Genomic DNA, 27782 nt, shown 5'->3' with positions numbered 1-27782 from the left:
ATAGTCTATTCTTTATATGCATATAGTCACAATCCACCAATAAAGAAGCAAAAACACAAGTTTCTGAGCTGAAATGTTTTGTATTTGTCTTGCATTCCAAGCTATATACAATCTGTACATTGTTTCAAGGGTCGTAGAGCTGACCCCAAATTCAACAGAGAGGGGTTGATGTAAATCGGTGTTTTATGGAATGTTAAAATAACCTCCTCTCCAGGTCATTCAATCCATACCAGTTGGATCGTCCCCTGCAAGAGGGTAAATCTTTGCCGGGTGTATTTATTTAATGCTAAAGAACAATCAATAATTTAAAAACAAACAAGTCAATATGGAGATTAAAATAATGGAGTCTGTGTCAAGAGACCAAGGAGCTTGGCCGATCCTTGTAAATGCCTTAAGATTGACTTGGGGGAAGAAGGGTTCCAGTAAGACACTTTAGATTAGTCACTCACTCAAAGTCTTCTTCACACTGGCTCCTATGCAATTCTCCAAACACTTCAAGAATATTGGCAAATGTCACAGCCTGTGTGGATATAAACTGCTCACACACACACATCGCATACAGCTATAGGCACTCTTGCACACGCATTCTGCTTTCATTCTATATAACATATTCATACACTATACCCATGACTGTGTGCATATATTTACATAGGCTAAAAGGTATTTATATGTATACGATGCTTATAATAAATCTATACATACACACATCGCCATGAACCGTTCATTCGTCCTTTTCACACTATCAAATATGTGCACAGTTTATTCCAGGTATGAGCATCCTATGGTTGTGATAGGACTTTGGGATGCACAGCTCCAAGAGGTCACAATATCCCTCACACACATACCCAGTCCTCTAACACAGTGACAAGTTCTGGTACTCCTTCCTTTGTGTAGGACTGGGCTGTCTGGAGGTAGCATGGAGTGTGCTAATAGTTTTGATTTTGGGGGGGGCAAGAGTCTCAGGCCAAGAAGACCACAAAGATGATGAAGAAAACAATAAGTATAAGAAAGATCTTTATCATGAGCCAGCGGTTTGATGTGACGGATTGGAAATATTTCAGGATTTCTGAGTGTGCAGCTTCAACGTTCAACTGTGTGTCTTCAACATTTCCATCAATTCTGAGAAAACATAAATGAGAGGATTATAGGTAGAAGCTGGAATTAGGGATGAGGACAGGGATGCCGAGGTTATTATGGCTGGTTCTGCAGACCCTCACCTTTGTATAGTTTCTTCCTGCTCCTTTACCATGTGAGCTAACTGTTGGAAAATGGAGCCAAGTTCAACTATGGTGGACTCTATGTTCTGCATGGTGTCTGCTCGGCTCTGAATATAGGAATCCTGAAAGAAAAGGAAAATGGTTATTGTGGTAAGTTATCTGTAACAGTTTATCACTTTTTAAAGCATAACTCGATATTTTAAAAACCTTTGGCATGTCAGAGTGATGGTGTGGGTCCAGGTACCACGACTTCCACCAATTGTTAAAATGAATGGTCTGAAGCAATCATCTGAGTGCTGTCACCATTCGCCCATCATTGCGAGCAGTATACGGACTCCATAGACTTTCTATGGAGCCGTACACTACTCTGAACAGTAATGGAAACAGGCAATCTAAAGCAGTGCTCAAATAAACACTTCTGACAATTTGTTTTAGCGGCCGGACCCCCACCGGTCAAAACTCCTGACATGTCATTATGACATGCATTGGACTGCTCTTGGCCCATGCCGCACACTTTCAAATGTAAGTTTTCCAATGTGCTGGAGCCTATAAGTTACAGATCGCTGAAATCCAACGTGCCCGTCACTATACTGTAGTGCCTGCAGCCTAGGGATAATTATGGACCCGATGGGTTCCCATTAAAGCAAAGACTCCTGGCTTTCAAGTGATATCAAGGATTGGAAGGAGGGAGCTGCAAATAAAAGCAGGAGGAATGAACAGTCTGATACTCTCATCCGTCTCACGCAAAACTCCCAGTAACCAAAAAAAGGTGCCGATACAGGAATTTATCTTCATTGCCATCATCACCCCTTTCCAGTCAGCAGATATGTGTTCACTAAATGATAAAATCTGAGCGAGGGAAGGTCAGGTCAGTCTTTTTAGGTGTTGTGCCTCTGAGGCTACTTGATCAAACTTCTATCCATAAACATGAATTTTAAGAATTTATTTACATATTAAGCTTTGAATCAAAATTCATGAAGGTGCCACTGACTGTAAAATGCTGCATTGCATTTTAAATGGTGTGTCAAGTGCCATTCAGAAAAACATATGGTTACATGTTTTGACCCTTTCATGTCCAGGGGTGTTTTGGGTCTTGATAACAAGAACAGCGTTTCATATATTCATATATTTGAATGATGCATTATAAAAGGGACTTTTGTAATCTACCCAATTATTACTTTAATTCATATTACAAAAGAAAGAGGAAAAAAATCCATCCCCGAGAAGGAGTTGTCAGAATCAAATGAAAATTTATGCGAGATTGTAACATTGACATAAGTCAGTAATTACAATATCAGAGCAAAAGGAGAATTTTTTGTGGAAAACTGAACTCTTGTAGGGAGGCTCTAGTACCCTGTTGTACCATCTGTAGCTTGGATACAAGATGCCATACAGACAGGCATGGAGGCTCTAGTACCCTGTTGTACCGCCTCTAGCTTGGATACAAGATGTGATACGGGTGGACATTGAGGCATACAGGTTCCGTATGGTATCCTATGGCATATCGGTCCACATTTGCTGTAGCTGAGCCTCTAGAACATGCAAACGCGTAGCCTATTGAAGTGGTCATCCCAGATGGGCGCATACATGTTCTATTGACGATGAATCTGGGGACCAGGCAGGTACAGAAGTACGGCAATATTATGATGGCATTCCCCGTGACTCCCTTGATTCCTGTGGCCGACCATTATCCTGCTGGAAAATGCCTCTTGGAAGCCGCCATGAGAGTAACACATGTGGCTGCAGGATGTCCTGAACATATTGCTGAGCTGTCATTGTCCCTTGTTCCACTACTAGGGGGGACTGACTGTTGTATGCGATTACCTCCAGACCATCACACCAGCAGTGGGGGCAGTGTGCCACTCCACAGCAAAGGAAGGATTGAGGGGCTTACTCCTAGGTCTCCAGATATGAACACGGCTATAATCAGTGCCCAAACTAAACCTGGATTGCTGAAGACAACCCGGTTCCACTCTGTAGCAGTCCAGTTTCATTGTTCACAACATCACTGCAAATGGAGGCAACGGTGGGTGTCAAAGGCATTACATGTAATGGGTACTGTGAGACCAAACATCCTTCAGCCAAGCTTTTGGAAACTGTTCGGACACTGGGGTGTAACAATGATGCCACCTGTTTCTGGATGGCAGACAACAAAACAGTTGGAGCTGCTAGTGCTTGATGGAAATCAGACGAATCTCTTTACTGGAGGCCTGTCGAGGGCATCCTGGCCAGTCTTCTTGTGTACCCTCACACATCAAATGGTCCTAAAAACCTACTAGCAGTCTGGACAAAACAGCCCAGGTAGTGGGTAATTCATCAATATGACCAGCCAGCTTCTCGCATTCTGATACAGCGCCCCTCTCAAACTCTGGTAACAGTGAAATCTCTTCTCTGTATCGTAGAGGCGTCTAGTGGTCAACAAGCTCTACACAAGCGGGAAAAAGAGATCACTACATACAAGGAGCCTCTGAGAGCCTTTCTACAGGCTAAGAGTGGAATTATAGTTAGGGCCTCAGGTGGCAAGAAAATCACCCCACAACTCTAATTATTTGCATATCTGCCCAAGATGTAACTGCATGCCGAATTTTGCAGCAAGCAAAAAAGAGGTTTGGTACTGTGTTAGCCAGAAGAACAAAGTGTGATTGTTCTCAGTAAGACAATAAATATATTATACATACAAACACACATATGCAGTACTGTGCAAAGGTTTTAGGCAGGTGTGGAAAAAGATATATATATATATATATATATATATATATATATATATATATATATATATATATATATATATATATATATATATATATAAATTTTTTTTTTTTTTTTTTTTTTAAATGAATACAAAGCGTCTGACTCCAAATTTATTCTGCAAAGGACAACAGCTTTAAAGATCCAGCCAATGTCAATAAGAACCATCTTCAGCGTAATGAAGAACTAGTCCTGGAAGTAATGATATGGTCCCCACGACCCCTATGTGATGTTCTGGCCATAAGAGAAGCAGGATGTGCAAGAGAAGCTCTTCACTCCCACTGAGTTTAATGGAAGTGAAGCTGGCACTCCCACTTCCTGCCGTGACCACCGATGACGAAGTCCCGCTTGCTGCACTTACAGCGAACTGTACAATCACCTGATGGACAGGTGTCCCAAACAGCAGACCCACGTCCATCAACTACTGACCTATCCTATAGTGTATGTCAAATTGTGACAACTGTTCCAATAACCTGGCAGCAATAGAGTTAATCCTCTTTTTTGGCCTCACCTGCTCATCTATAAGCTGTAACTGCTGGCTGACTTTAGAATCCATCTCTATTGTCACATCACCATGTCTACGGGAATCGTCTTGAAAGAGAACTGATGGCCCTAGAAGTGAAAACAGGCAATGAGACCACACACAAAAACCCCAATGTCACAATGACACCACAAGACAGCTGTAAACAGCAATACTAGATAAGGGTGAACACAAGAAAGCAGCTGTGGCATGTAAGATATCTTGTCCCAATTACCCATGCTGTTGTGATGGAGAGGAAGAGAGGAGACCTGGCCCTGAGAGAACTGTTCTCTGCGACTTCGTTGTTGTTTTAGATTCTGTCGTACAAAAGATAAAATGTTAAGACTAATAAATCCAAAGAGAAAAAACAAAAACAAAAAGCAGCAATAGTTTATTGTTTATGCCAAAACTCCATTCCAACTTCTGGTAAAAAAAAAATATATATATCTATATCTATATCTCAGAATTCCAAAAATCTCTCTTACCTCCGTTCTTACTTCCAATACAGACTTGAAATCATTAGACATTGATGCTAGTTTTGACTAGAAAGAGAAAAAACAAAATAAAGAATATAATAAGTATGCTTATTATAAAAGACTATTGTTACTTTTGACATTGTTTGTTTGGTTTTTTTTTTTTAAACACAAAGGTTTAGTGGTTTTCTTCAGTTAGAGGGGCTGTCCACTTAGCTTTAAAAAAAAAAAAAAAAAAAAAAATTTATGACAGGTGCAGATGTAAGAAAACAACTACAGCAGTACTTATCCATTCTTGGCACCGGCAATCCAGCACCCCTGTTTGGCATCTGTGGGAGTCAGGTGACCACCATCTGCCAATTGGAGACTGCAGTGTCACCACCAGTTCTCCCGTCATCAGCGCTCACATATCGAGCAGCATGATGCCAGGAGTTCTGAACGTGGACTCTGTGGCCTCTGATTGGCAGGCAGCGGTCAGCTGACTTCTGCTGTCAACAGAGACTAGGACAATAGTAGGGCTAAAACACGAGGTCAAGGATGAGCAAGTACTGATGTATTTGTTATTTTCTCACAGATGCACCTGCCATTACATTTTCAAAAAATAACTGGACAACCTCTTTAAAGAGTTCCACAAAAGTTTCAGGCTGCAATCTTCAATTATTCTCAGATCCCTGATATGCAGATTACAGCTTAATTTTTCTCATGCAGATGTGTCCCTCTCAGTAGGGTTAGGGCTACACAGACTTTGTTGCAAGATTTTCCCATGTTACCCATTATAAGGCAGCTGAAGTCTACAGGATTGCATTAGGTTACATAAAACTGAATATGTTTAAACAGTAGCTGGATAGCCAACATTGGAAAATCTGCATGTAGCCACGGCCTAATACAGTACAAGCGGGATGTGAGGTCTGTGTGTCCAGGATGCTGTTGCTTTCACTAGCTCTCGTAAATCAGCATAGTTTCATTCCTGTAGAGATTTCTCCTACAACCCATGAAGGATCTCTTCTCCCTTGCTCTAACAGACTCACGCTGAGGTGTGTGTGATCTCCCCCTTCCCCTCACTGCAGACTCTGCCAGGGTTGCTCTCCTCTCTCTCCACATTGATACACGGCCTATGCGATTCACCCCCCAGGTGACTGCTGTGCGTTTACCCTTTCCCTATTTACAGTCTGGTATAATACAGTAAATTTGATCTGCCATCCCAGAAGACTTAAGACCCTTTCACACAACCCAATTATTTGGCATGCATGTTCCTACAAACGATCATTGGCCTGATAACTGTGCAATAGAAAGGGCTAATGATCGGCCAGCAAACGAGTGAATGCTTGTTCATTGGCTGATCACTTTTTCAGTGAACATAAAAATAGTCACATCACCCCGTGTCAACAGGGAGATGAGCGATCATACATCCCCGCAGGCCAATTCTCCGCACACATAAAGGAAATTTAAGCTCATTGCATTGGGACAAGAATTTGGCTAGCATTAAAGGACCTTTATACCTGTTCCTCATTACCCACACTCTGATCTGTTGTGTACAGTCTTTCTTCCTCGCTTCCTGCTGGTATCTCTAAAGGACCATTTACATAAGATGATTCTCAAGCAAAATTTGTTCAAACCAACGAATTTGTGCGATAATAGTCGCGTCTAAATGTGCAGACATCGTGCGCTATTCATTTACAGTTCGTTGATCGCTCACTTTCAACCAGCATGAAAATCATCCCTGGATCGCTGACTTCTAGCTGACTGTAAACGCTCAACATAGAATGTGATGCGCTGATTGAGAAGCCAGCAGTGATCTGCCGGAGCGCCAACAACCTAGCGGTGACGTCAGCACTTGTGCAGTCATTTAAAACAACTGCCGTCCCATCTAAATGGGACATTACACTAGGCTATTGTAAAAAGAGGAAGGGGTACAGCAAAGAGCCAAGGCAGCCAGAAACAATGCCAAAAGTAGCAGAACAGCCAGCTAGGTACAGTTACCAGGCTTTACAGTAACGAAATGGTAGGAAACTTTTAATAAAGATTATTGAAAATGGTGCTAAATGTTTAGTGGAAGAAGTAAGTAGAAGTATAAGTAACAAAAGGGCTGGAGTTATACAAAGCTATACAACCAACTCCTCTGATAAGCAAGTCCATTTTTAAAGGAATAAAAAAAAAATAAAAAAAAATAAAAAATTTTTTAAAAAAAAGGTAAAAAAAGGGGGACAATTGCTTTCTTTCCCAACATAGCCCAGTATCACAGTTTGTGTTGTAGAAGCATGATTTTTAATGACCGGAGAGATAGATTAGTTTTGTGACAGTTTATTATCACCTCACCTGAAGGGAGACGACCACGGTATTAGAATGAGTCTGGAGATGCCGTCCACTCTGACTGCCTCTGGCTCTTACAAAGGACTGTAACTGAGCAATCTGCTGATTCAAACTATTAATGTCCTGTGGATATACAGAAACAATTCATGCATTAGGTGGAAAACATACAAGATACAAAAGGGTGTATTAAATTATACAGGACACAAAACATTATACGTGTCCTCAAAAAGAAGAGTGCAGACAATAAATGGGAAAGCTTTAAAAGTTCAATTATATAAAAAGTAAAAAGATGAAACCTGAAAGTGGTGGCTGTTTTAAAAGCAATAAAGAAAGAAATGTAGAAGGTCATGAGGAGAAAGCAGTGTATTCACTCAGGAGAATGAAAGGTCAGGTGAAATTCGGAGTGATCAAGTAAACTCTCCATTAAGGCTGCCTGTCCACGGGCGTTTTTGGATTCCGTTCCCCGCGGCAATAAACCGGTCGCAGGGAACGCAATGCACACTTTCCATAGTGTTGCTATGGAAAGCGCAGCCCCTCTGTCCACATGCGGAGAATCATAGCGATTCTCCGCTAGTGGGCGGCAAATCGCAGCATGCTGAGAATTGCTACCACTCTCCGCAGGGAGACTGTCAGATAGGCTCACCACAGAGATCTGTCAGCTGGCTCCAGCTCCCGGGCGGCGGGATACCGCAACACCCGTGGACAGGCAGCCCTAATGTCACCAGTCTAACTTAGCAGAAAGTGTGGAGCTACCTTAAAAAAAACAAACTTTTTTTAAACAGACAAATTACAGGGTCCAAAATGGCCTATACCCTCGGGTTCTAAGGAAATTAAGAAATTTGATAGGTTGACATAGTTTTTTTTATATCAAGGACACTGCAGTGACGGGTTCTGTTCCACTGGATTGATTAGCCTGGAGACTACAGGCTGGTAAATTTAGCTTCTATTGTGGAAAATATGTTAGAAAACCTCTTAGAAAGGGTTTCAAAGAGATGCTATCCTGGAGTACCTTTATGAGTTTTTTTTAACATATTTATTAAAAGGACCTCATGGCAGGATTCTACAGTAAGATATCTAGATTTTCAGCCTTACATACTATATACTTATGCACTTACTTGCTTTATAATATATGTCAGCTCTTCAATTTCCACAGCTTTGTCATCGAAAAGAGACTTCCTTTTAGCCACTATAGAAAAAATGAAAACGTTTAAATTCTCTGCAATGAAAAAAAAAAAAGTTACTGTAGATGGCAACATGAGCTTAATCGTATTAGGAACATTAGGGTGCATTCACACAGGTATTTTCTCACGGTATTTCTGTTTGTTGTGGGATTCACAGAAATGGAAAAAGAACCCATTAAAAAATAAATAAAATCGCATCACGCTCACATGAACCGCAATTCGATTAGTTTTACTCACAAAAAAAAAGGAAAAAAAAGGAAAAAAATATATATAATTTACATTTATGCAAGTGCAAGATCTTGGACCAAAATTGCACTTGCCCGCGTAAATGAGCCCTTAAAAAAAAAAACCTTTTTGCAACATGGAGTGAACACTGAGACAGCAAGGACTATAGAGATTATAGCTGGTCAAGCTGAGGCCAAGGTTAAGGTTGGGTTCACACCAGCACTTGAGACTCCATTTGAAGCCTGCAGCACAGATCCAGCATATAACTTCCGAATTAAACTGCGCAGCACGTTGCGCTATTTCTTCTGGGAAAATGCTGAGTGGCGTGCTTGTACAGACCACAGCTCTGTTTTATCCCTTGTTCAGATCCTGGGACAGAGTTGATCTCTTAGCTTAACAAGTTAAAAGTTTTTGGAGTGAAGGATACCAGAATGCTAGTTACAAGGAGAGTACTAGTTTTAATTAATATAAAAATATGAAAAAAGTATTAAATCGTCAAGTGCACGCAGAAAATTACATTATTAAAAATGTGATATGACTGTCTATGAATTGATTTAAAAAATAAAAAAAAAGTGTTTTTCTTCTTTTGCCTGTACTTACATATCGTCAACTTTTCCAATTTGGTAAATGTGTTGCTAAGATCCTTTCCAATGCGCCTGTACAACAGAAAGTGATCCAAGATTAACTAGTTGTATACAGAATTTTAAAATTTCATGTATGAGCGGAACCCAAAAGAAACGGAAATATCTGGCAAATTAATTCTAGTTATTACAGTCATGCGAAAATCTAATAAACGTAGATTTAGTTTCTATGCAATCCAGCACAATAAAATTATATATATTTTTCTTTACACTAAGCAAATTGTTATAATATTTCGCAGACTTTAGGCCGCTGTCGCAGCCCATTTTTAACTGCAAGTAGCGCGGCGTTTGTACAACGCTTCCATTGATTTCTGTTGGGCTTTGCAGACTTGCACTAGAGCCGTTGCAATTTTCAATTTGCAATAATTAATTCATCACCCATTATAATTAGGGGGTATGTTAAAAAGAAAACGGTCAAATGCAGTAGAATGCGTTTGAAAACACTGTGCGAAATTGTGGTTAAACGCTGCGGTTTCGAACGTGGCATTTTGGTAATGTATGTGTGAGAGCGCCCTTGAGCAGCAGGTTTACCAAACAGACAGCCCTTATGTCCTTTGGGTGTCTGTTGCTCTAACAGCATAAAAGCCCCACAGTCTCCAATAGAAGGAAGAATCTCTTTGATAATGTCACAAGCTGTTGCAAGCAAGGGGTTAAATGGCATGCTTTGAAGGACCCTCATAATAGCCCTCGGGTTCCCACAGTATCAGTCCGATTTTAAAAAATTAATGCACAGTGGAGCGCCCAACCCCCATCTGCTGCAACATCAAGAGATCAGTAGACCCAGGTTCCTTTTACATGGGACAACTGTCGGGTGCGGAAGCGCCTGCAAGTTGTCCCAGCGATACCCGCTCCTGTAGCTCTGTGAATGGAGGTGAGCCGGCAGGACATCGTTAAGGCCTGCCCACCTCAGTTAACAGTAAACAGGCAGTTGTTCACGCAGGCCGATTGTCATTTGAATTCTATGCCTGTATTATTAGAACCATGAACAAATCATCGCTCACCATTCAGGTCCTGCAGGCATCTACACTGAGCGATTATCGTTCAGATTCCCGAAATGCATCGAGAATCGATCATCGTGCAGTGTAAAAGGGTCCTGAGGACCTGCAACCCCTCCCCCCTCCTTGTGGATTCACCCTTGGCTTTGGCTCAAAAACAACTGCAAGTGTGATTCTAGCCCAGAGTTATGGCCACATGACGGGAATCCACAAAGAATCTGCAGAAGAACGCCACCAAATAGTGTGGTTTTGTCACAGATTTTGGGGTAGAAATACAGCGAATTTGCTGCAGATTTCACTCTCTTTACAATAGGGCGACATCCGCACTGAAGATCATAACACGCAGTAGATTTACAATCCGCAGAGCAGGCAATTTGCATAGCATGTGGGTGTACGTCTAGTGAGGCCACAGGGTGTACGTCTAGTGAGGCCACAGGGTGTACGTCTAGTGAGGCCACAGGGTGTACGTCTAGTGAGGCCACAGGGTGTACGTCTAGTGAGGCCACAGGGTGTACGTCTAGTGAGGCCACAGGGTGTACGTCTAGTGAGGCCACAGGGTGTACGTCTAGTGAGGCCACAGGGTGTACGTCTAGTGAGGCCACAGGGTGTGCTCTCAAATGTATTTGCTCTTCATTAGAGATTCTTACTTGGCCATAAGAGTGAATTCACTTCTCTGCTTGACAGCATTGAGGGACGGGTTGGACAGCTGAACACCATTCTGTAAGTCAAAGAACAAAAAGGAGGGTTTATGACAGTTTATATTTAGGAGGAACAAAAAGACACAAATGTAAAAGTAGTGTTGTAGATTTAGCTTAGCTTCAACCAAAAAAAGACAATGCGCTGCCAGTTCAGTAACTAGAGGTGCTGTTCAGTTTATAGAAATCCAATCGTCAAATGGTCTAAAGGACATTCTGAGTTAAAGGGGTTGTCAGGGAAAATAAATCCAGTCCGGATTCAGTAGTAGTGCCTCCACCGCTGGCTCGGTGCCACAGCTGGGTCACATGATAATGCTTCCCCACAACTATTGATACTGAAGACATGCTTGCAGAGGTTTGGCTGACTGGCTCATTTCACTAACTAAACTAGTCTTTTTCTCGGTCACGGCGGATGCATAGAGAGAAGGCGGCTGGATTAGTTATAGGAATCAGCCAGTCAATACCAGAAGGGGCGAAAAAACTTTATATCTTGCAATGTGGTATCTGACATGGGTCAGTAGTGGAGGCACCACCTGACTGAGACTGACTTCAGGTAAGATGATTTACTTGGACAATCCCTTTAAAAAGACAGGAGACCACTATTTTGGATGTCCATCTATTAGCTGGAGCGGTGAACTTCTCCCCCTCTGGAGAACTTGTCATGTCCGTGTGTTACGCAGACAACCCATTGATTTCAATGAGAACTATGTAATGCTTCGTTTCAACTGCAGTGGTGCGGCAAAGGACGGCTCATCACTGGAGGTCCCAGCAAAGGAGCATCTTATGAGTTGTATTTGCAGGGAAGTCTTGTAATAAAAAAAAAAAAGGAACTGTAAGAAAATAAAAGTTACAAGAGAAAGAATTTATCTTGGAAAATGACCAAATTCAAGCACCTAGGACGCCTCCCTCTGCCTCCCTTCTGGTTTAGGTTTGGGCTACATGACAACTTTGGAAATGACATAAGAACCCCTAGCCTCGGCACTAACAGAGGATTTCACTTTTTAAGAAATTTCTGTTTAACGTCACCAGATTGATACTAAGAAATGCGGATGCCTGATGTCATCTATTCCACTAAGCATCAGCATTAGTATATAGCAATAAGGCTGCTGTCACACCTGCGTTAGGGTCACTTCAGGGTTTCCTTCTCTGCGCTCCATTTTTGGAGGAGAGAAACTGAAATAAAATGAAAGAAAATGGATCAGTTTACCCCCTCCCACCATTGATTCCAATGCGGTTTCAAAAAAGTAGAAAGCAGAGAGAAAGGCTTCAGTTTGCTGCCCTTCCGTTAGAGCAGTCTGCAATGTTATTTTTTCGTTTAAAAAAAACAAAAAAACACGGAAACCTAACAGAATGGAAACAAACGAAAGTCTTTCCGTTTTTTTTAAAACCTATTAAAATCAATGGGTAAAAGAAATTGGATCAATTTTTTCACTTTCATTTCAGTTTCTCGCCTTCAAAAAAGGAGCAGGGGAGGCAGAAACCATGAAATGACCCCAATGCGGGTGTGAAAGCAGTCTTTTCATGACCTGTCAGAAGAAGACTATAATTCTCATGACCCAACATTATTTTTATCCCTACAAGCACCAGGAAATGTAGAGGCTGCGGCCCAAAGAGAGACGAGACTGTTCCACATACAGCACACGGCCCCACTATAGCCTATGAGGCGATACACATGAATGATTTTTCACATGGGCCAGTGGTCCGTGTAAAGAAAAAAAACAAAACAACTCAAGGCCTATCTTATTCCCATCCATGTTAATGGCCAAGCACAGGACATGCAGTCTGCAGGGTCCGTGTACTGCATGATGCGAGATGCTCTCACATTCCAGCCATGTGCCCTTAGCTTTTCCTGCAGGGTCCCATCTAAAGAGGTTTACAAGGTGTTCTCACAACCTGATCAAAATGTGCGCTATGAACCTTCATTTTATATATTAAATGCAGCAGTGATGTTGTCCTAAATTCATATATCAGTGTGGATACATTTCTCGGCACTGATTGGGTTCTGTTACATCTGGTTTGTATGTTTGTTTTTTGCTCTACAGTCACAGTAACCTGCACCTAAATACATATATGTCACTTTGAGGACGCTATCGAACGCGTTTCTTAGCAGCACTAACCTGACGTCCACGTAAAGACTTGCAAGCAGACATGAACTCAGCGGTGCGGTCCCGGCAAGACATGTTATCAGCTGGTGGGACGCTAGCAGGGGGAGGTAAAACTTCTGGAGCGGCTTGGGAGGGCAGGACCTGTGTCTGTGGGGGTCCTACGTAAACTCCGTTCTCAGTGTTTCGGGAACCGTGACGTTTACGAGCGTTCATGGGTCCTGGGCCAGCTGTGGAAAAAGCTTACAATTATTATACGGCATCACATTTTTTCTGCACGAGACGGATTTGGGCATTTTTGAAAGGAAAGAAAAAACAAAGACAATTACATTTGGAAAGGCAATATCAAAATGATCCCCCTCACTATAAGGCTGGCTTTACATCTGCATTTTGTTCTCAGTTTTTCTGTTCCGTTCTAAGAGTAGAAAAACTGCAGAGTCCCCCCATACAGGTCATTCCTAACCGTGCCGATCACAGGGGGACATTGACCAAGCCCCACATTCCCTCTGGCGCACAGCTCTTCATGTATTCAGTGCACCCCCCGCAGATCCTTCTGAGAAATGTACATCAGGTTGGACCTGGGGTATATTTATAGTATAATTTACACCTGTTTCTGGCGTAAATTATACACAAATCTACTGCCACAGGAAGACCCCACCCGCTTCCAACAAGCCCTCCGTCAACCTTTCAAAAGAGTGGTGGGGCTGGTGCAGAAAAAAGAAAAAAAGTTGCAGATTTTTGTGCAAGTACCTGCTTGTAAACACAGTCAAGGATGTGCCCCGTAGTGTCCATGATGGGCTCTAATCATAGGGAAACACGCAACCCTCCCATGCTCACTGCCAGCACACTCCCACGGTGGGGGAAATGGTAAGGCCTCATGCACACAGGCGGATCGGATTCTGCATCTGGAATCCCACAGCGGGATCCGGCCATGGCAGCATCGGTGTCCGCATGTACCTGCTTTTCTTTTCTTCAATCTGTATTGCGGATGGTCTGCAGGGCTCACCGTCCAACATGCGCAGTACAGTTTTCTTAGTTTTTTTTTCTTCTTTTCTTCAACTCCTGCGTCAATCAACTAGCGATGATGTGGAATCCCTGATCTTTCCATGGATCAGATGGCTTCTACTGACTGGAAGCCGTCCACATGGAATCTGCACAAAAATGGAGCATGCTGCGATTTTTCATCCGCGAGTGGAAACCACAATTGGTTCCCGCTCGTGTGCATGAAGAATCACTTTTCCATAGTGTGCTATGGGTGGCATTTGCTGCGGAATCCAGAAGCAGATGCCCGGTCCTGATTCTGCAGTGCAAATCCGCCCATGTGCATGCGGCCTAAGGGTGGTTTCACACCTGTGTCAGGGGTTAAGGTTTCCGGCTCCATTGGGGGAAAAGGAAAGGGGAATCCCCATGGCCAAACGGCTCCGTCTTAGGATGGAACTGTACAGAACTAGTGGCGGTAGTGAGGAGGTTGCCTTTATTATTGTATAGCAAAAGAACATTTGGGGTAATAGATGTAAAGTATGAGCTGCTGATGTGCCCTCAACACACAATATGGTTCACTAAAGGTTCAAAAGGGGCTATCCAGCTGATGGGGGGGGAAGAGACCCTCAACATAAGACAACACTAATGGGGAAGAGTGCGAGTATTAAAAAAAAAAATAAACTCTTCCCGGCTCCCTGTCGCAACTCATGAGAAAACCGTAACTTACTTCATGGTGCGGTGTGGACATGACAGGTTCCCTTTAAATCGCCTTGTAGACACGCAAGCAGAACCGGGAGGGGGGGGGGGGGGGGGTGCGCGCAAGACGAAATACTTAAAAATAGACGACTTTCTTTTTTGGGGAAAAACAATCCTCATATTTCTCAATTTTCATTGTATTATGATTAAATAAGAGCAAAGGAAATGAGGGGGGTGGGGGGAGTGCTGAGATATTGTGTCCTCTCTATGCTTAGTCTTATCAGCTTGAAGGGCTTTTGTTTTGTTTCCCCCCCAATAAAGACATTTCTACACATGATTTCTGTTACTCCCACGGTGTACAGCGGGGAAGCCTGCGGCCGTATGCGGCACATCAATCTCCCCAGGGTCCCTCTGAACGCTGGGGTCGCCTCGACCGCTGACTTAGGGGTGAAGACACTTTCCTCCTCATAACAGACAGAACTTATCTCTCTGAGCCATTTATGGCACATCCGGTGGAGAACTCTTGTGTTCCAGCAGGACATATAAGAAGGGCTCATCTGACTATTCACCGTTCAAGAACAAACTCTACAAACACGCGGCATATCATTTTATACGGGATGGATTTTCCCAACAAGTTTGATGTAACGAGGCGTCACAAAGTACATGGACATCTGCTCCTTTATCAACAGCTCATCCAGATGAAGGCGGAAGAGGGTCTTCTAATGATCTTTACCTGCTAGTGCATTTGTATTGCTCCGTCTGATAAGATGAAAGGTTTCACACCGATGGCGTCTCATGCACGCAGGATTAATAAAGCTTCTCTGTCCAGACAATTACAGTCCGTCCCAACGCCACTTACTGCTAGGATAGTATAAGGGTCCTCCGCCCGCGGACCCCATAATGTGCGGGCATCGCTAATGCAACCAACAAATGGCTTCTCACAACTCATCGTCATCATACAGAAGGTAAATGGTTAATCAAAATTAGGACGACTTACACTTACAGGTAACACTTGCATCACATTTACGTTGTGACCCATGATTCCTGCCAGTAACAGCAGCGCAGCGTGCCAACATCCAGGCAAGAGGAGGATGCGGTCTGATTGGTTTAGGCGACACATTATCAAAGCCATTTTCACCCATAACTGGGGAAATATTTGGTGTAGGAACCCCTGAAAATATGTTCTTCCCTTCTGGGGACAAGTTATAATAAATAAATACTACAATGAATAAATGAAGAAAAATACTAACAAGCATCCGCCGATCAACAAGGGCACAGCTGAGTTATTAGTGAGGAGTCTGACGTCAAGCTTGTTGACTATTTCCAATAAGACTTATTGCAGCCTATAAACGTGATGTCACAGGCAAGACCAGATCTACCGGCACAGGAGGTGCGTATGACTTATTTATTGGCATGGGGAACAGGTTTTTATGAATTTTTTTTTTCTTTGCTTTTTTCCCACCAATTTCAGACAACCCCTTTAAGTAAGGGCGTCCTATCCAATTTCAATAGGTTGGCAGGGGTCTGCTACTGGCTGATCAGTTGATAAGAGCTGCTGGCCGTAAAGCTTTTAACCCTTTAAGGACCAGGCACAGTAAATATACGGCAGCGCTTTAAGCCTCCTGCTCTGTGATCAGAGACAGGGCAGGTTATCAGCTGTTAGCGACAGCTAATAACCCGTAGGAGAAGGCAGGGATTTCCTGCTAGAGCAGAGCTGGAGGGTCATTCTAGACCCTGGGCAGCTCTGCCAGTGACTAATGCCACTACAGGGGTTGCTTTTCCCTGTAACTGGGGCTCCTATGGTTGCCCCAGCTACAGTGGGAAAGTGTTAAAAAAAAAAAGTGAATGTCCCCCAGAGGTCTTATATGATATCATGGGGGATATAGATAGTAAAAAACATGATTACATACACAAATAAAACAAAATTACAGAATAAAACAACAATATATACACATAAGAAAGAAAATTACCTAAAGCCGACGCCAACCAAAACAGTCGCCGTAGGCGCCCTGTGAACCAAAACTGTACATACTATATATCAAAACGTCTTGGTGATGTAAGCGATGAACAGGGAGATTTCACTAGGAAATAAGGACCGTGAAAGACCAGGACTGTGGACAATGGGATACGCATGTGATGGCAGACTACTGACGACAGTGGAAGAACAGGACTGTGGACTATGCGATACACAAATGATGGCGTACTACTGGTGACCCTGGAAGACCAGGACTGCTGACCATGCGATACACACATGATGGTTGACTACTGGGGACACTGGAAGACCAGGACTGCGGACGATGGGATACACATATGATGGAGGACTACTGCTGAAACATCCAGCGCGAATGTCCAGGAATATCTCATCGCAGGAAATCCCAAAAATTTAGTTTCAGCGACATCTCAATGAAGAAACCTGTGTTTTATTCATGTTCTAGGCTTCTTGGAATTCATCATTGTATCACTGCTTAACAGTAGGAGCCCTGATGTCAGGAATACATCACGTGACTCTTGTGGGCACCGATTGGCTGCAGCGGGCACAGACTATAGCAACCAGCTGCTATTGCCACGGAGGACACATGTGGCAAATGAATGTCCATCTGTCCATGTCATTTATGAACAGGGCAGGTTTGGCAGAACGTGGGCCACTTCTACAGTTTTAAATCAATTACAAAAAAAAACAGAGAAGGTGACACTTCATCGAACACACTGCCTTTTAACCAGGAATAGGATAAAAGTACAAAGTGCCTCAAGTGGTGCCCCCTTATGTCAGGGGTGTCAAACGCATTTTCACCAAAGGCCACATCAACATTATGGTTGCCTTCAAAGAGCTCATTCACACGGCTATGGTGCTCTATGCACCATGATGGGGTTTCTCCCCTTCCCCCTCTCCAGCACCGAGCTTCCTACTTTAAAGGGTGTCCAGTGTGCCCAGTTAGGGCGTCAGAGTTGTGGCACCAGAGTTGAACAGAGCAGTGTGCACCACAACTGAGAATCCAAGATGGCACCCTGTCCCTGTGCTGGTGCTGCTCCCAGTGCCAAGTTTTGGCTGCGTCCTTTGAGTAGAGTCGAGTCGGTCCTTTCATGCCCAGACCTTGCTGCGGGCCATATAAACGGTGAGGGACAGATTTGGCGCTCCGGCCTGGAGTTTGACCGATGTGTCTTATGTGGATCAGCATACCTTTGGGTGTTGTACAACGCCTCCAATGTCATGGCTCTATATAGCCACAAGTTGTCCAACTTCTCTGGGCTTTAGAGACCCATCTGTACACAAATTAAGGACGTCCAAATCTGGGGGAAACAAAGGATCTCCTTTCGTAGCGCTGACACCCTTTTTAAAAAAAGACATTCCTAGTGCTGGCGGTGATAGAAGAGGCATTTATTGGTCATTGGAGAAGACAGTTTTTACCCCGTACCATATTGTACAAATACAGGGTTATAGAAGCGCTTTCTGGTGCAAACAAGACAATTACCAAAAACAAGATGTAAAAGGGGCGTGGCTTATAACATCACATTGTACAGAAAAATCTAAGATTTATTATTAAAAGACTTGAAAACGGCTACTAAAATGTTACATAAAAGAGAACAAGAACGGCCAATTCTTTATTGCGGGGATGCTGGCAGTGATGGAAGCAGGTCCTACTTTTTTTCCCTCCGTGACATATAGGGCTATTTTTTATATGTTTCTTCACTGACTTTTTTCTGTTTAGTTTTACTGTGGGTAAAAAGCTAAAATATATATATATATATATATATATATATATATATATATATATATTTAATTTTTTTTTTTTCCCCTAAATTAGTATATTTATGCTAAAGTAAAGTACAGGAACGGGTTCCTCATTTGGTTTGCAACATATAATATGTATTGTTGGCATTGGCGGAGGGTCGGTTTTTTTTTTAAGCATATATTTTTATTTTATTCTGTAACTTTTATTTTTTTTTACTTATTTTTATAACAATTTTTTTTTACCATCTATGTTCTCCATAACTTCATAGAAGACCTCTGGGGGTTATTCAATGAAAGATTACTAGAGAATAGATGAGACTCACGGGTTATTAGATGAACAGAAGTGAAGTTGAAAAACTAAATAAATCTGGTATCTTTATAATCACATCAACCCGAGGTCTAACTTATTGTGTTATTTATCCCACAGTGAATGCCATAAAGGAATAAAATATATCATTATTTGTACCGCTGTAAAAACAAAATCCCAAAAAACATTGGGCAGGATGGAAAAACTGAAATTCCTCCAAAAAATAAATAAAAGTTATACAATACCTTATCTCTACCCCAAAATAGTGCCATTACAAATACAACTTGTCGCACAAACAACCCCTCAGTCAGCGAGGTCAATGACAAAATATAAAAGCAAAGGCTCGTGAAATGTGACGATGATAAAAAAAAAAATGTTGGCTTTGAAGACCTAAAACTATTCAGTCATTAAAGGGTTAGAACATGGAGCCCATGCAGGTATTACCGCACCCCTCTACACTGGATATACCCCAGTTACAATGTGATCATTATTAGACCCCAGTGATAATGTAACCAGTAAGAGCAGGAGATCCACAATCATTGACAAGTCATTGGTCTGAGTATTGGACAAAACTGCCCCTCATCTGGATTACTTTCATCCTTCATCTCCCAAACTGCCCTGATTGCCTGCAATGTTACTTATTATCAACCTCCAGGAGCCTGAAGTGAAATATAGGCATCACTGCCATCCCAGATATGCCAGTTATACCATCTGAGCCTCCATCTCCCATTTATTTTTAACATTACACCAGTGGGGAACCCAACCATTAATTTATGTGCCCATCTACACCCCTGATGCCCCTCAGGATGCCTACAGTACAATGCATATGGCAGCAGAGCAGGTACATGCAGGACCTACAGGTCCTGCATGGCATGCGCTAGGCAACTTCTATGAGGTCATCGACCAGCCAACTGCCGCTCACTTTCCAACCGTCGACTGCCGTGTGTAGAAGATTGTTGGATTGCTCTGCGAGATTTCTACAGGATTTACGTCCAGTGGAAAGAACGAAGAGAAGAAAGAGAGAGGAGAAAAAAATATGGAGAAGAAGGGAGAAGAGAAGAGGAAGAGAGGAGGAGACAGCCTGGATAAAGACCCCAGGAAAAAGAGGAGGATGGAAGAGGAGGAGCCAAGAGCTGGTAGGGAACGTCCTTCATGGGGGGACATTTAATGTCTATAAAGTGGTTATAGGTGTATTTATGGTGAATGTGCCCATATAGCCAGTATGTAAGTCCACGTGATACATTGTAATGGGGGGGGGGGGGGGGGGGGGTTCTAGTGTGATAGTTGGCTAGATGGTCCTTATGTACATTATAGTGTAGTTAGTGACGGCTGCTATAAAGTGACAGTTTACAGTCAGCAAGTAGCTAGATTAGAACAGTTTTTGTCTAAACTGTGGGAATTTGATAAGATGTAATTTCTTGTATTGTTCAGAAAGCTCAGACTTTAAGGCCTCATGTCCACGGGGAAAATCAGATCCGCTGCAGATTCTACATGTAGAATCTGCAGCGGGTCCCTCCTGCCCCGCGGACATGAGCGCTGAAAATAGAAATTTAAAAGCATTTACCTATCCGTAGCGGGCGGCGAAGGTCAGCTGTTCCTCACGGCCGGATCTTCATTTTCGGCCGGCGGATGAATTCCTGACGCCGGCGGCACGTCGCCGGCACGTCGTCGACGTGCCGCGCGCATGCGCCGGGCACATCCGCCGAGCCGAAGCAAGGGAGATGCGGCCGTGAGGAAGAGCAGAGCTTCGCGGCCCGCTGCGGGTGAGTAAATGCTTTTAATTCCTATTTTAGGTCTCCCGCGGATCCGGACGGCTTCCATAGGCTTCAATAGAAGCCCGCGGGAGCCGTCCCCGCGGGAGACCCGCATGAAAATGGAGCATGGTCCAGATTTTTTCATGCTCCATTTTTTTTTAAATGCCTTTTATTGACGATCCGCGGGTATTTATCTACCCGCGGGTGGTCAATGCATCCCTATGGGGTGCGGATCCGCGCGCGGGAGATCCGCTGCGGATTTTAAATCACATTTTGCCTGTGGACATGAGCCCTAAAAAAAAAAAAAAAGTCTCCAAGTAGTTTTGTTGTGATTTTGCAAATATTACATAAAAATGTGACCCCCCCCCCCCCCCCCCCCCTATAAAAAGGTCCAGGTCTCTGCAGGTCCTTGTGCAGGGAGTCTCAGTAGGCCTCCTCCAGAGAAACCACTTCTATTTAACCCCTTAATGACAGTTTTTCTTTTAGACCGCTCATGTTCTTGCTTGTCTTATTACATTTCTTTCACACGGTGTTCCTTATTCGCTCCCTTCAGGACCCAGCACCCCCGCCGTTACACCCTGGTCCAGCGCCCGACTTACCATCAGCGGGTTCAGATTCCATCAGGTACTGGGTAGGGGTAGCTTCGGCAAGGTAAGTTTTACACTTCTCCATTTCTTCCTAACCAGATGTAAAATCCCATCCGTAGTGTTATAGTGCGGATATTCCGTACGTTCCCCACCGTTAACCATTTTAGTGTGGGAGATGGCCAACAGTAATGTTCAGTGAATCATCTATTAGGGATTTTGAAGAATTGAAATGCTTATTTTGCATTTTTTCCCTTAGGTCGTCCTGGCATCAGTCCGTCGCCGAAGCATCTTCAAAGCCATCAAGATGATCAACAAGGAGGAGGACAACAAAGAAGAACTTCAGCGTGAGAGACGACTACTCCTGGCGGCCAGAGATTGCCCGTTCCTGTGTCATCTCAGTGTCACACTACAGTCTGAGGTATATACGGGGGTCTTCTTGCTCCGGTCACTTTTTCCATAATAGGTGACGGATCAGAAGATGTGTTTTCTTAAGGGCGGATTCACACAGATGAGTGCAAGTTGCATCCGGCATTCTAGACGCGACTCCCATCACACATCTGCATGTTCTATTGTCATGCGAGACTCACATGAAAATAGAACACGCTGCAATTTTCCGTCTTGCAACATTGGTGCAAGAGAAAAATCGCCCTTGTAAATAGAAACAGAAGCCGTTCTTCTCTATGGGTCTGTGTGAGTTTTGTGTATCTTTCACAACACAAAACTCATGTGATTTTCTCGCCATGTGAATGAGCCCCTACTGCAGCATTGTGCTTTGTATTACAGGACCACGTCTACTTTGTCATGGAGTACCTGTCCGGCGGCAGCCTGCAGACCCTGATTAATGTATCGGGTAAACTGAACCGTCCCACTACACAGTGAGTAACCAGCTCTGGGGTACGGCGGGCGGATTGGTGATGTTAGAGGTAAGATGACATTGTGCAGCAGTTATCCAGAATGATCACCATTGATACTAAACACTTTGCTCTCTTCATCAGGTTCTTCACAGCGGAGCTGATCTGCGGCCTCCAGTTTCTCCACCGACGTGGCATCGTGCATCGGTTAGATCGGTGATGTCATTGTTTTCCATGAGCTGTAAGGTACTGCAGCTTAGCTTTATGCACTTGAATGAGGCTGAGCAGCAATACCAGATACAGCCATGGACAGGAGAGGCGCTGTTTCTAAAAAGGATTTTCTTTTGATTGCAGAGACATCAAGCCAGACAACATCATGCTGGATAGAGATGGGCACATCCGAATTATCGATCTGGGTCTGGCGCAAGACGGTCTGACAGCGTCCAGCAAGATCCGCGGAATAGAAGGAACAACCCGCTACATGGCCCCAGAGATGATCCTGAAGCAAGCCTACAACGTAGCAGTGGACTGGTGGAGTATGGGCATCGTTGTGTCCAGAATGGCAACCAGACATTCACTATTTTTTGATGGCCAACAGCTTCACATCGTCCGGCAGTCGATCACCACCGACAAGCCAATCTTTCCACCGTGGCTGGATCCGGACCTGAGACATCTCATCAAGAAGCTGCTACAGAAGGATCCAGAGAGGCGCCTGGGACTGACCGGAAACATCAGGAGTCACCCGTTTTTCGGAGATGTGCGTTGGGAGGAACTGGAGCAGAGGAAAATAGTGCCACCATTTAAACCTTTTCCCGTAAGTGAAGACTTACTGAATGTTATATTTCTAGGCCAAGTATCTAGAAGAGGAGAAAATATTATATACTTTATTACATATCTGTTTCTTCCTCTTGCAGCATGTTGTAGGTACCGGCCACCTGGATTTGCCAGAAGATGCGCCAGCTCAGCACCCTGTGTCCAACTTCTCATTTCTGGCACCTAGTTGGACACAGTAGGATGAACCAGCGCCTCCGGCCCTGCAGCCCGTGCCTCCTGTGCCCACCAGACCTCTGAGATGAATTCAAGACCTAAGCGATGCTTCAAGACCTTGACGATTCCCCATTCTACTAGCAAGTCAGAACTCACCGGCTGTGCCCGCGACATCGGATGGAGATGAGGTGATCTGCATGGGCATTCGATCCAGGGACTAATTTCCGATTCCATATTTGGAGTCAGGAAGGAATGTTTTTCCCCTTATATCAGGACAAATTGGCAGATGTCTTAAAGGGGTTTTTTCTTTCCTTCCTCTGGATCAATACAACTGCCGCCCCCCACCCCACCCTACCCCTTCCCTCCCCTCCCCTCCACACCCAATTCGGCCACTTCCCAAACACTTTCTGACATTTATTCGGGGACGGTTCTGGCTGCCGTGCGCGGAGTCGGGAAGGAGTTTTTCCTCATGTGAAGCTGAATTAGCAGACGTCTCAATGAGGTTTTCTCGCCTTCCCCTGGATTCATTTATTACAATACGTGATCCAGGGAACTTGTCTGGCTGCCCTCAGTGGAGTCGGGAAGGAATTTTTGCCCATTTTAGGGTTTTTTCGCCTTCCCCTGAATCAATGAAAGTCAATGGATGTAACATATCCTTGGCTTTTATTTAAAATATGCATCAAATCACCCGTATTAATAAAATTGTAAATCAATAAAATTCTCTGTTTTCACCTGAATATCATTGTGTGCCTCTTTTTATTTCCATCGTATCCTTCTACTGTTGCTTGTATTATTTGGGTTTTCTGGTCTCGTTGCATGTACTCCGCAATTTCAATACTGAGAATGTGATTGGAGTAGAAGTACATGTAATACAAAGCAGCAGACTCGGGGTGGGGGGGGGGGAGGGTATGAGGGATCAGTTAGGAAATGGGAGAGGGAGGGGGGGGGCAGTAGAGTATATAAGACTCCCGGACTCAGCGCCCGTCTCCTATGAGACCAGCATCTTAATTAAAGGGGTTGTCCCGCGAAAGCAAGTGGGGGTATACACTTCTGTATGGCCATATTAATGCACTTTGTAATGTACATTGTGCATTAATTATGAGCCATACAGAAGTTATCAGAAGTTATTCACTTACCTGTTCCGTTGCTAGCGTCCTCGTCTCCATGGTGCCGTCTAATTTTCAGCGTCTAATCGCCAGATTAGACGCGCTTGCGCAGTCCGGGTCTTCTTCTTTTCTCAATGGGGCCGCTCATGCCTGAGAGCGGCTCCTGGTAGCTCCGCCCCGTCACGTGCCGATTCCAGCCAATCAGGAGGCTGGAATCGGCAATGGACCGCACAGAAGCCCTGCGGTCCACCGAGGGAGAAGATCCCGGCGGCCATCTTCAACCGGTAAGTAAGAAGTCACCGGAGCGCGGGGATTCAGGTAAGCGCTGTGCGGATTTTTTTTTAGGTCCCTGCATCGGGTTTGTCTCGCGCCGAACGGGGGGGCTGTTGAAAAAAAAAACCCCGTTTCGGCGCGGGACAACCCCTTTAAGGTGCTCATAGGACCTTACGGGTTTCCTTGAAGATGCAGATACAAACTGCCTACGGCAGCGGTGCTACAGGAAGCTTTCTGCAGCTCTTCTGTGATGCAGGCGGCACAATTATGTCATTGCGCCGCCTGGGTTTTTCCACATGTACCGAACCAAGAGTGGTAACGGCAGTGGATCTGAGATGCCGTGGGAGAGCGAGGGAGGAGGGCAGAGTATTTAAATATGGGACACAGTATGTCCTATTAATTATGTCATGCTTTTCCTGCCACTTTTCGAACCACTACTTCCATTAATTTCCTGCCCACAAATGGAAATAGATTGCATTTATCCGCTCGTGGGGGACAAAATTGCAGCATGCTGCGATGTTCTGCAGACTATGCACATACGGCTACCAAAGAAGTCAATGAAAGCCCGTTTGTCCCGCGGCGCTGCAGAAGTATCGCAGGACCCGCGTCATCGGTGAGCACCGGCTCACCAAACAGGTGATAATTATTTTCAGATGTGCAAAAGGCTCAAAACTAGGTGAGGAACAGCCAACTCTGCTAAAAAGGTGAGGTTGTGGAAGACACTTTCATGTCACAGGCCATTCACCATGGCAAGACTGAGCACAGCAACAAGACACGAGGCAGTATCTCCCAGGCAAAGATTTCAAAGCAGACTGGCTGTTCAAGATGTGATGTTCAAAGGTTTTTAATGAGTGACTGCAGGCAGCAGTGAAGCATGGTGGAGAGCAGTACAATAATGAGTGTCTGCAGTCAGCAGTGAAGCATGATGGAGAACGGTACAATAATAAGTGTCTGCAGGCAGCAGTGAAGCATGATGGAGAGCGGTACAATAATGAGTGTCTGCAGGCAGCAGTGAAGCTTGCTGGAGAGCGGTACAATAATGAGTGTCTGCAGGCAGCAGTGAAGCATGATGGAGAACGGTACAATAATAAGTGTCTGCAGGCAGCAGTGAAGCATGATGGAGAGCGGTACAATAATGAGTGTCTGCAGGCAGCAGTGAAGCTTGCTGGAGAGCGGTACAATAATGAGTGTCTGAAGGCAGCAGTGAAGCATGCTGGAGAGTGGTACAATAATGAGTGTCTGCAGGCAGCAGTGAGGCATGGTGGAGGATTCTTGCAAGTCTGAGGCTGCATTTCAGCAAATGAAGGTGGGGATGTAGTCAGGATTAATGTTGTACTTGACGCTGAGAAATATAGGACAATGACACCCAACATCCAGCCAACGCCATTAACAACTATCTTCAGTGTAAAGAAGAACAAGGAGTCCTGGAAGTGAAGACATGGCCCCACAGAGCCCTGAGCTCAACAGCATTGAGTCTGTCTGGGATTACACGAAGAGATAGAAGGATTTGAATAAGCTGCCATCTAGAGAAGAAGATCTGTGCTCAGTTCTCCAAGATGTTTGGAACTATCTCCCTGCAGAGTTCCTTTAACCCCTTAACACCCCGTACAGTTACATCCTGCAGATTTGGAGTTTGTATGGAGGGAGATCAGTTCTGCCTGAAATCCATCGTTCAGCAGAAGAGCTGATGAGCAGGACCACACGCAGTAAACAGGCAGTCGCTCATACATGAATGACTGCCTATTTACACGAACCGATCATAGTTTGATTTTTATGCCTGCAGAAACTGAATGACGAACGATAAGCAAACGAATTATCGTTCGTCGTTCATTCGCTAGCATTTACACTGAACAGTTACCGTTCAGATGCCCACAAACCAGCAACAATCTAAACGATGATCGCTCAGTGTGAAAGGGACCTGATTGTTTAGCTGTAATTATAATGCAAAACAAAATCATCACTGTTTGCATGATTGAGTAGAATATTTGTGACTTAGGCCTCCTGCAGACGGGCGGAAATTCTGCGGCGGGATTTCCCACGGAATTTCTGCCCCTGGAAGCTGCCATATGATTGCGGTAACAAACGCAATCCTAGGCAGACGGCCGCGATTTAGCTGCACGAAATCTCGCGCGGCAAACAAACCGCGGCATGCTCTATTTCTGTGCGGGGGGGGTGTCGCAGAGCCCCGCACAGAAATGTCACTCCCCGGCCTCCGCTCTGCGCCGGCTGCCGGCACATGAAAGAGACGGGGCCGCGGGAGCAGGTGAGTTCCGCACTGCTCTCTGCAGAAGCTCGGGTCGGGTCCCACTGCGAGAATTCTCCCAGCCGGATCCGACCCGGCCGTCTGCAGGCGGCCTAAATGAACCTTTGTTTTTATACAACAGGCAAGAGAAGGAGTTGGGTACTCGGACTACAAATGAGCCAACCAGCAGTACTCAATGCCAAGCAGCAGCTACAAAAGCAAAGAAGATTTTAGGTAGTATTAAAAAAAAAAAAAAAAAAAAAGATTAAAAACCACTAAAAAAAAAAAAAATATCTAGGAAACAATGATGCATGACAGATCAAAAAAAGGTTGAACTTGGTGAACCCGCGTCTTGTTTCTCAACCTATAATGTATCTTAATGTTCTCTACATGTTCAGAACCACCCCCCTCCCCCCAAGAAACATAGGTCTTCTTTTCCAAGCGTTGGATGCAGCGTTGGACCAGTCACACAGCCGGCAGCGCACTGATAGACTGCGGTTGTGACTTTCACTGTGCCACTCATATGACGCAGACGAAAAAAAACGCAGCTTGTCCCGTATTGGCGCTGATACGCTACGAGGATGGACCGTCCGCACGTACATGTATGCTTGCTGCGTACTCCCACATTGTCCACACTGCCGCTGGGGCCTCCGTGTTAGATTATCGCTCGTCTGGGACGTAATCCTGCTGTATCGGTATAATCCTGGGGGGCGGCGCTAAAAGCGACACATCAGACACGACTAATAGGAGCGCTGGACACCAGAAGACCCACAAGCAGCCCGCTTTAGGGGGTACCAGCCGCTGCCAGAAGGGCCGTCACTAACACCACAGCAACAAGTGGCGCCCCCTATACAAGTGTATGAGGACCCCAGTAACAACCCCACACTGCAGTCCCCTTTCTTACGACGTCATAGGTGTAAACTACGAGAGCGCTCCCTGCCCCTGAGTCCTAACGCCCCCATAACACAGGACCCCCTCCTGTACATCCTCTGAGCGCGACTTACGGTTCTTCTTAGCGTCTCGGTTCTCCGTCCGTCCCCCGGTCACCGCCGCTCGCAGCTTCTGTCTATGCCGGGAGTTTCGCTGACGTCAGCGCCACGTAGTCCCGCATCACTGGCTCCTGTGCAGCTGACGGCGTGGGGTGATGACGTAGAGAAAGGG

At 44.6% G+C, this 27782-nt stretch overlaps 1 protein-coding gene across 1 annotated transcript; it reads right to left on the bottom strand.

Annotated features, from left to right (window-relative positions):
• Positions 1–60: 60 nt before the first annotated feature.
• Positions 61–27782, bottom strand: STX5 (syntaxin 5). The gene is made up of 11 exons (XM_066582861.1): positions 27626–27782; positions 13123–13337; positions 10958–11028; positions 9275–9330; positions 8384–8454; positions 7275–7391; positions 4971–5027; positions 4721–4802; positions 4477–4577; positions 1218–1339; positions 61–1119 (listed from the first exon to the last, which is right to left on the bottom strand). The coding sequence occupies exons 2-11, from the start codon at positions 13321–13323 to the stop codon at positions 960–962; spliced, it is 1038 nt and encodes a 345-aa protein (XP_066438958.1). The 5' UTR covers positions 13324–13337; positions 27626–27782; the 3' UTR covers positions 61–959.

Source organism: Eleutherodactylus coqui, chromosome 11 (genome assembly GCF_035609145.1).
Source record: "Eleutherodactylus coqui strain aEleCoq1 chromosome 11, aEleCoq1.hap1, whole genome shotgun sequence".
NCBI classification, from domain to species: domain Eukaryota; kingdom Metazoa; phylum Chordata; class Amphibia; order Anura; family Eleutherodactylidae; genus Eleutherodactylus; species Eleutherodactylus coqui.
Note: the sequence above shows the minus strand (reverse complement) of the source record. Positions and strands in the feature narration are given on the sequence as shown.